Source organism: Arachis duranensis, chromosome 4 (genome assembly GCF_000817695.3).
Source record: "Arachis duranensis cultivar V14167 chromosome 4, aradu.V14167.gnm2.J7QH, whole genome shotgun sequence".
In the NCBI taxonomy this organism is placed as follows: domain Eukaryota; kingdom Viridiplantae; phylum Streptophyta; class Magnoliopsida; order Fabales; family Fabaceae; genus Arachis; species Arachis duranensis.
This window is the reverse complement of record NC_029775.3, coordinates 34,560,638-34,571,016: the sequence shown is the minus strand read 5'-3', so window position 1 is coordinate 34,571,016 and position 10,379 is coordinate 34,560,638. Positions and strand designations below refer to the sequence as shown.

The 10,379-nt window shown below is 35.3% G+C and overlaps 1 protein-coding gene across 1 annotated transcript; it reads left to right on the top strand.

The window, feature by feature from the left end:
- Positions 1–1,119: 1,119 nt before the first annotated feature.
- LOC107484104 (protein NARROW LEAF 1) lies at positions 1,120–6,687 on the top strand (the record flags this gene model as incomplete). Its single annotated transcript, XM_016104722.3, is given in 6 exon segments — positions 1,120–1,140; positions 1,937–2,440; positions 3,345–3,488; positions 4,152–4,392; positions 4,708–5,208; positions 5,881–6,687. Coding segments are annotated over 5 exon segments (1,800 nt in total). The 3' UTR covers positions 6,303–6,687.
- Between the last annotated feature and the right edge of the window lie 3,692 nt (positions 6,688–10,379).

Sequence of the window (10,379 nt, the reverse complement as noted above, 5' to 3'; positions counted from 1 at the left end):
ACTAAATACATATATATATATATATAATTATTAATATTAAATTAAATTAAATTAAATAATTTTAAGCTTTTATTTATCTGACATTGCCGATAATTTCTTAACTATGAGATTTTATTTCTTTCGTTGAAGCTTTCCCCACCTTCTCATTCAAGCTTTAATTTACCAACACCAATAGAACATACCCAACAAGTCAACAACCTTTATTCACAACCATCCACCACTCCCATTATTTCTTACACCAAAACGCCTCCATGCTCCTAATAAAAAACGTTGGGGCAAATTCAAATTCATTCACACTATTGTACCAATCACAATTTTAGCTTATTTATCTACATTTTATTGCTATGGGATCCATTCTAAGATTTAAAGCTGACAAATATGTAAAGACACAAAAACATTAGGGTTTTTTTTTCTTTGGGGGCTAGCCTGAAATCTTAATAATAAAATGAATTATTAAGATTGAAAGGGTGTGCAACTTTTGGGGAGCAAACAGGGATGGCCCCCAAAACCCCACCCACATAAAAAAATAATTAATTTATAAAATAAAAAATAAAAAAGATGTATCATATGAATCCAAGAAAATTATAAAATATTTTTAGTATTGCCCAGGTGCCCATATCTCCTCCATCCCAATTTCCCCACTCATAATTGTGAGTTGTGACATCAGATATAATAAAAAAAGGTAATTTAAAAAAATTAAAGCAGAAAAAAGGGCTAAAAAGAATTAATATAAATACATAGTTATTTTTGTATTGTTATGTTAGCATAACATAGTATATAGTAGTAGCTTACTAGATATATACACATATATTAATGCTTCAAATTCCACAATTGTAGTTTATTATTCTTTCAATTTCATCATCATCATCATCACTATTCTCTCTCTCTCTCTCTCTCTCTCTCTCTCTCTCTCTCTCGATACACCAGCTTGACCTAACTTCCATTATTAGGGCCTGACTCGGAGGAGAAACCCTCTTCCATCGAGGTCAAACCTCCGCGCTCTTCTCCGAAGGAAATTTCACAGGCTTCATTGGGGACAACGCGTAGTAAGTGCTCTACAATAACCACAATCATTTTCATCAAAGTTCCTCATCATTTTCATATGTTCGTTCTTTTTTACTCCAACAACATTGCTGATCGGTGAGTTTTCTGATGACCCACCTTTCAAAATTTCATCTTTTCAGCTACCCTTCTTCCAAATTTGGTTGTGTTTTTGTTTCTTCGATGATTGTGCCTAAGCTAAGAAACTCTCTGTGTGTGTGTCAGTGTGTGTGTTTTTTGGGTGCCATTGTTTCATTATTGGTACCTATTGTTGATATGATTCTCTGGGTTTTGCTTGGTTCTCTCTCTCTCTCTCTCTCTCCTTTGATATGATTCAGATTTTTAAAGTGTTAATGAAAATGAAGATTATTGATTTGCCTGTGTACACTACATGATGATTTGTAAATATCTTACTATTTTATTTCTTACGGGGTTCACTTTTGTATATGATAGGAAAATTTGATGTAGTTGTCCAAATTTCTCAATTTGGTGCTTCAAGTGATGTTGATATTCTGTGTATACAAGGCTGAAATACAACTGTTGTATGTGATAAGTTATATTTTATGCCCCTATGTAATAATTTTGTGGAGTTAGGATTGAATAACTTGCTAAATGATTTCAATATATTGAACAGATAATATTTTTCTTTTCCCCTTTGTTGATTTTGCTAAATGATGTCCTTTGAGTTGTGCTGTTTGGTTTATGAAGATAAATTTGACTTTGAGCAGTCCTTTTCAAGGAACTTTGTGTTATGGATAAGCAAGGAACTTTCTCTACCTATGTTGAAGCATTTTGTCGTCTGAAAAGTCTTGGAAATTTGGTCATAACAGGAATGCTTTTCTTGATTTGGATCATCAATTATTTATGTTGTTAAGCAGTGTTAAGTGTTATGTAGGAGAGCTGACAGATGAGTCGGCCTCGCTTGGAGTTAAGAATTCATCACTCCGGATCAACACAATCGGAGGAGTCAGCCTTGGACCTGGAAAGGAACTACTATGGTCATCCTAATCCTTCTTCCAGTCCCTCGCCCATGCAACCTTTTGCTGCCGGTGCTCAGCATTCAGAAAGCACCGCCGCGTATTTTTCTTGGCCTACGTTGACTCGCTGGAACGATGCGGCAGAAGACGGGGCCAACTATTTTGGAAATCTTCAAAAGGGAGTGCTACCTGAAACTTTGGGGCGATTGCCAACAGGACAACAGGCTACTACCTTGCTTGAGCTGATGACTATTAGGGCATTTCATAGCAAGATCTTACGGCGGTTTAGTCTTGGCACTGCCATTGGATTTCGGATTAGAGGAGGTGTTTTGACTAATACTCCAGCTATTCTTGTCTTTGTTGCCCGTAAAGTTCACAGTCAATGGCTCAACCCTGTTCAATGCCTACCTGCTGCCCTTGAGGTGGGGAATTTTGGTTCTTCTGGATATGTTGCAGGTTTCGACATGGCTTTAATAGATCTCCTTACTCTTCTCTATTGAATTATTGGTTACGCTCTTTTTGTGGTTTCCGTTCGTTCCAGTTGTTAGTTAGTATGTTTACAAAGAGGGAATAGACTTCCACTTGATTTGGATTTAGACAGCAATAAACAACAACAAAGCCTTATCCACTAGGTGGGACTTGATTTGGATTTATAATTTGGAAAATAGAAAGCCTTTAGCAATTAGCATAATAGACAATGGAAATCTTAAGAATACTGACTTGCTAAACATTTTCTTTGTTCTTCTTTAATTGCAACAAAAAAAAAAAAAGAAGAAGAAATAAAGACATAGAAACATTTGGGGACATCCGAACATGTTCTGATGAGGCTAATTGTCTAATAGCAAGATGGTTCTCCACATACTAATAAGGCAGTGAACGAACTCATCTTTGTTCTACAATGGTCTGTATGATAAAACGATTAACCTATTCCAGCACTAAAAAGTAAGCTTCTCCATGTTTCCACTTACCTTTTGGTTGTGCAATTTCCTCTCCAACTTAAACTAATCTATGCTAGTGTAAACTTAGTTGCATTAACATCAAAGTTTTATGGATATTTTGATTAGGCAAGTGTTATGAATTGGTGAAACTAACTAGTGCCTTGTAGTGATAAGCTAATGAATCATCAAAGCTCTGTTCCCTTTTTATTTATCTTTCTCTTGTTTGGTTTTTGAAAAAATACCATCTCAGGTGAAACAATAACTATTACACTATTCTTTAGCACTAAGGGCTTTTACAGTCCCCCACCCCCCCTCCCTCCTTTTTTAGTTTGAAAATTTGACATTGCTGTTTAATGAAGTTGAAATCATTTCTTACTTTTCCAAACAGGGGCCAGGTGGTGTTTGGTGTGATGTGGATGTTGTGGAGTTTTCCTACTATGGAGCACCTGCACCAACTCCTAAAGAGCAATTATATACAGAGCTCGCTGATGGCTTAAGGGGAAGCGATTCCTGTATTGGCTCTGGTTCTCAGGTGCTTTTGCCTTGAAGAATCGATTTCTTTTGTGTACTAAATGAAATTCAAACGAAAACAATGATTCCTTTGTTATCTTGCCATAATCATTTTTTTTTTTTTACTTTCATTATGCAGTAACTTCTTTTTATATTTAGAATTATTCACTGTTTCATTTAGTCCTATTAAAATCTTATGGGTCTATTGTGGAAGATATGAAGCAAGTGCTGTTGATGGATGATAAAAGATATTTAATAATTGTTCTTTGTGATGAAAGATAAAGCTTGTAGTATGGCAAGTGGAAGAGTTTGGTACACTGTAAATTCGGCTTTTAAGTAAAGGGATTACCAAACTAGCAATTTTAAGTTGGATTAAAATAGTAATTTGCCTTCTTTTTCTTTATTTTTTTCTGAGCTTACCAATTCAGGTTAAGTGTTGTCTTACTTCATGACTCTGTGATTTGGATTATCAGATGCTTCTTTCTTTTACTAGTTAAAGGAGTTGATAGGATATAAACCCGGTTGTATTGTTTTACATTAAGAATTCTTACATACTGGTTTTACTCTTCCATATATTGATTTGATCCTTTTTATCTTGAACCTTGGTCCAATGCTGGCATCTATCTGAAGTTTTGGTACGTTTTCCCCTTTTCTGGTTTTCAATTTTTTAATTATTGTACTCAAGGTTGCAAGCCAAGAGACCTATGGAACCTTGGGGGCTATTGTAAAAAGTCGAACTGGAAATCAAGAAGTTGGTTTTCTTACGAATCGACATGTCGCTGTTGATTTGGACTATCCAAACCAAAAAATGTTTCATCCGTTACCGCCAAGCCTTGGACCTGGTGTATATCTTGGTGCTGTTGAGAGAGCAACATCATTTATTACGGATGATCTTTGGTATGGCATTTTTGCAGGAACAAACCCAGGTAATGAAATTTTAAATTGCTGATTATTCTGAATTTATTACTTATAGTGCGGTCAAGAAGCAAAAGTTCTCAGTTAAGTGCTACTTGTTGATCTTAATATTTGGTGTCTAATTTCATGGCCTTAATGTCAGGATAATACGTGTGATGTTGTTGCCTAGAAGTTCTTACAATAAGATGGTAGAAAAACAGATTTGATTATCAAACTCATAGTAATCTAATGTCTTATCTGCTCGTCATGATTCTGCATTGGGATTTTGCATTTGTTCTAGATCCATCCTGGCCATACATGCATGTAACAATTTTGCTATCCTACAGAAACTTTTGTGCGAGCTGACGGGGCCTTTATACCGTTTGCTGAAGATTTCAATATGAACAATGTAACTACATCTGTAAAAGGTGTGGGAGAGATTGGCGATGTGAATGTGATAGACTTGCAATCGCCAATAAACAGTCTCATAGGGAGGCAAGTGATTAAAGTTGGAAGAAGTTCTGGTTTGACTACAGGGACTATTATGGCCTACGCACTAGAGTACAATGATGAGAAAGGGATTTGTTTTCTCACAGATTTTCTAGTTGTTGGTGAGAACCAACAGACATTTGATCTCGAAGGTGATAGTGGAAGCCTCATTCTCTTGACCGGTCAGAATGGAGAGAAGCCACGGCCTGTTGGCATTATCTGGGGCGGGACAGCTAATCGGGGTCGTTTGAAACTAAAAGTTGGTGAACCCCCAGAAAATTGGACAAGTGGAGTTGACCTTGGCCGACTTCTTGATCTACTCGAACTTGACCTCATAACAACAAATGAGGCACTTCAAGGTTTGTTTCTGAAACATTCTATTATAATTCAATCCCCTTTAATATGATAGGAGTCAGATGGCTATGTTGATAATTAGATGCCAAGATGGAGGAATTTCAGTTTTCACACCCATGCCGAATGTGCAAATCTCTGACCATAAGTTTGTCTGGATTGGTTAAAGTCTCATGTTTTAAGTAGGGGTGGTAACGTTAGCGTCATCATAAAGATGCCAATAACGTATAATAGTGATCTCAAATTTGATTATTCATGATTTACATAATGATCAAGGAGGCTTAGGCGCTTAAAATTATCTCTTTAACTGTATACCCATTAAACGTGATTTCATTTTTATTTATTTATTGCAGTACTATCTCTTTAGTCGAATACATATCTGATTAACTTTAGATCAGTGAAATCTCTTCAGCAGTTGATAAATATAGTTAACTTATTTTTAACCCAATGGAAGAAATTGCATATTGCAACCTATTCAAAAATACATTAAAGCAAAATAATCCTTATTGTGCTATATATGCCTCTTAGGCTTTCCGGATATTCAGATATTTAAAACCTTATTTTATTTGCATAAACAGGAATGTACATGTCTGTAATATGCCAGTTTTCTAATAAACCATTTAGAAGTTTTAAAGCAGGGAGCTGACAATATTTTCCCCCTTTCCTTGGCCGTTTCGTAGCTGTGTTGCATGAGCGAAGGAATGATTCCAATGCTGGAATTGGTTCTACGGTAGGCGAATCCTCTCCCACCATACCAACGAAAGAAAAGCCTGAAGGGAGCGTTGAGCCATTTTGCTTGAACAAAGTTCCTGTTGAAGATGAACCCTCCGAAAGAGTCAACCCATCTTTAAAGATTTGTGAATTTGATAACATGGATGAGGTTGAAACGGCTCCAAACGTAGAACACCAGTTCATTCCAAGTTTTGCAGGTAAGTCCCCAGAGCACTCAAGCTACCGAAAAGGAGCCTTTGAATTTAAGTCTCTTTCCGAACTTAGGAATGGCCCCGACGAGGATAGTTTTGTTTCCTTGCATTTAGGAGAGCCTGAAACAAAGAGAAGAAAGTATTCAAATTCTTCTCTTTGCATTGATGAATTAAAGTAACTGTTAGAATTGAAACCGAAAATATGAACTCGACGAAGCAACGGTCTCATGGCATAGCTGTTCTCTTCAAAATCAAAGGACTAAACACAGTTCACTTCTGCATAAAATTCATATTTTTTTTCTTTTTGTTTTCACTTGTTTTACTTGTTTCGGTAAAGTGAGAATATTAGTCACTTGTGAGCTATATAATATTTTATAGAGGACATTAAGGGCATGATTGGTTTGTTAAACCAAACATGGCCTTAGATTGCACTGTGTTAAAATGAATCTTTGATTTTATACCACTTTGTAGACTTTGTAAACATAAGTACTCCTGAAGGAGGACAACTACTGTAAGTAAAAAGAAATGTAAAATATATACTTGTCAAGAAGCTTCAGTCTCTAATCACCATCTGTGTGTTTATCCTTCACTTCCTTAGCACTTAGCACAACTTTGTTCATTTGTTGGGTGTTATTCATGGCAAATGTTAATTAGTGCTCTTAAATGGTGTAAAGAAAGTTGATTTGATTCCTTGTGTTGGGATTTTGAATTTGAGCTTCATAGAAATCAATTTAAGCTCAATTAGTGAAATTTTTAGATGCTCTAAGAGGAAATCAAGTTCCGAAAATAAGGTTAAATTACTTGGCTAATTTTTATAGTTTTACCAAATTTGTGATTAAGCTTTTATAGTTTAAAAGTTTTGAATTGGGTTTTTACACCATTTGAATTTTGTAATTAGGTCCTTTTTGTGTCAAAAATGTTCTAATAGAATATTCCAAAAATGAGAAGATGTCGAGATTTAGAGATTTAGTTCTTAAGGGTAGGTATCTTCAATTTAAGAAATAATATTTTATTAATTCTAATATTTTTTATGCAGTAAAGACTTAATTACAAAGTTTAAAATAATGTAGAGATCTAATTTAGAGATTGATAAAATAATTTAACCTCAAAATAAATCTAATCATGGTTAAATCTAAACCCAGCATGTAGATGTAATGGTCTCACTTTCTCAACAAGTTTTGGTCTTTTTATTTTCAAATAAAAATAAATTATGGTCTAAGAATATTGGGTTGGAAGTATTGAATTTGAACCAATGGTTGTCGAAGATGTTAGAAAAACAAAATTTTCTCTAACTAATTGCTGAATTCTCATCCTTAGTAGTAAACTCTTGAAGGTTGTAAGAATTTTCTTTTCAAATGAATTAATGAGTTGAACTAAATTTGCTAAAAACACCACAAAAATATCATTGATTATTTTGCTTGTTTAAGTATTCTTAATGGCTTCTAATGCGGAAGACTTGAAATTTGAAAATGGAAATCAGCAGTAGAGGCAGCGAGGAATAGCAACATAGATCTAGCTAGTCTAGGCTTTAATCATTGTTATTTTCTTTTTTTAGCAATATTTTAGTTTTTATGTTCAAAGAAATATAATTAAATGGCCTACTTTGTTGATATGAAACAAAAAGAGGGATGCATATGTTTTCTATATGTTTGGAAACTCCTGGAGTAAAATTATCTAGAGAATGGAATTTTATTTCATGGTTTGGTATTAAAAGATTGCATAGATTTTAGTTCTAATGAGAATTCAATTTTTAATTTTTATATTAAAGCTATATAAAAATTAGACTAAAATAATTTTAATTTCTCATTTCATTCTCATAACTTGATATATAAAAATTGATATACTAAAAAATCTAAATTACCAAAAGGTAATTACAGCCCTAACATTATCAAATTCTTCTTTCATCTCCACTCAACAAGAAGAACCTAGCAAATCACCTCTCCCACCATCATCATTACGAGCAAAAACCCTTTTTCAAATTCTCATTCTTGATCGCCACTAACTACTCACGCTTCAACAAAGAATAAGAGAAGCAATAAGGGGAAAAAAAAAAAAAAAACTAAACCACAAAGTTGACAGCGTCTTGTTTATTAGTAAAAAAGTTCAACAAATTAAACTAGGGGGCAGTCACCTAAAAAAAATCTGGGGGACAAGGAGCTTGTTAAGAAGGGGAGGGTTTTTAATAAAAGGTACAATATATAAGAGTATATATAAGTTTTAGAAGAATAAAAGTAATAAAAGCATAAAAATTTTACAATAAATACACAAATATGCTAAATAAATATAAATGATACTAACCGATATTAATTGGTCATATTTATACTTTAATATTTTCCCACAAACTCAAGTGGGAGTTAAAGATACCATCTTGAGTTTGAATACTAGAGCTGAAAACGAGTAGAATGATGAGCCTTCATGAAGATATTTGCAGTCTGATCCAGAGTTCCAACCGCTATGAGATAAACAACATCAATAAGGAGATGTTGACGAACAAAATGATAATTAATCTCAATGTGTTTGGTGCATTCATGAAAAACATCATTATGAGCAATCTGAATAGCACTGCGGCTGTCGCAGAAAACATCAGTCGGGGACGACTGAGGAGCACCCAAGTCTTTGAGAAGCCAACTAATTGAGACAACCTCTGCAGACTGCAGTGGTGTCAGAAACAAACAATAACGAGTAGTAGAATGACGATCACTGGGATCACCAGCCCAATCAGCATCTGAGTACGCCTGAAGGGATAAAGATGAATGGCAGAAAAATGACTCCATGAAACAGAGTGCCTTTGATGTAGCGAAGAATGCGAAGAACAGCCGCATAGTGAGTAGTACGAGAAGCTAACAAGAACTAGCTAAGAACATGAACTAGATAGGTGATGTCTGGGCATGTGATAGTCAAGTAAACGAGACCTCCAACTAACTGTCGATAAAGAGTAGGATTATCCAAAACAGTGTCATCCATAGGGGTAAATTGAACATTAGGCTTAAGGAGAGTAGACTCAATTTGACTATCTGTAATTCTGGTGCGAGCAAGAAGATCTGAAACATACTTAGCTTGAGAGAGATAGATATCATCTGTGGATAAGACCTCTAGACCAAGAAAGTAACTGAGAGAACCAAGATCTTTCATCTCAAAATTATGGTGAAGGGAGGCCTTGAGATTCGAGATACCATCAATATCATAGCCAGTAATGATCATGTCATCAACATACAAAAGTAGAAGAACAACTCCATGTTCACTTTTACGAATAAAGAGAGTATTCTCATGAGGGCTGCAAGTGAAACCAAGATTGCATATAGTGGTACTGAACTTGTCAAAAAATTCACGAGGAGCATGCTTAAGACCAAAAAGTGCCTTGCGAAGGAGACAGACTTTACTAGAAAGACAAGGATAACCCGGAGGTGGTTTCATATAGACCTTCTTTTTCAAATCTCCATTAAGAAAAGCACTCTTCACATCCATCTGACTGAGAGACCATTTTTTGACCGCAGCAATGGCAAGAAGAGCTTGAACAGATGTGAGAGGAGCAATAGGAGCAAAAGTTTCTTTATAATCAATACCATACTCTTGCGTACAACCTTGAGCAACTAATCGTGCCTTATAACGGTCAATAGAACCATCAGAACAAGTCTTGATCTTGTATACCCATCTACTATCCACAAGTTTCTGATCAGAAGGAAGATCAACTAAGTTCCAAGTGTGTGCTTTTTCAAGTGCCTGAATTTCTTCCTACATTGCTTGCTGCCAACTTGGATTTGTGGAGGCTTCTCTGAATGACTTAGGTTCATATTGATGAAGAATAGTAAAAAAAATAATGATAATCAAGAGGATGAGGAGGTGGATTTCTTACCCTAAAAGAACGAGTGGAAGGAGGAGGCATGACAGCAGGAGCAAGATCATCGTTTGGTCTGAAATCATTGGGAGATGGAGAAGGTAGAAGAGTAGGAGGCTGTAGAGGTTGACTCGAGATTGAACTTGTAGAATCACTAGAAAAAAGATCAACAATGGGCTTTGTGAAAAATGGTGACCGAGTAGGAGGAATGAACTCAAACGAGGAGAACCTAGAAAACATGTGATGCTCCCAGAATACAATATGACGAGATATATAAATACGTTTAGAGAAAGGATCCCAACAATGATAACCCTTATGTTCAGTGCCAAAACCAAGAAAACAACACATGCGAGTCCAAAGTTTAAGTTTACTATGTTCATGAGGCTAAAGAAGAACAAAATAGACACAACTAAAAACTCGA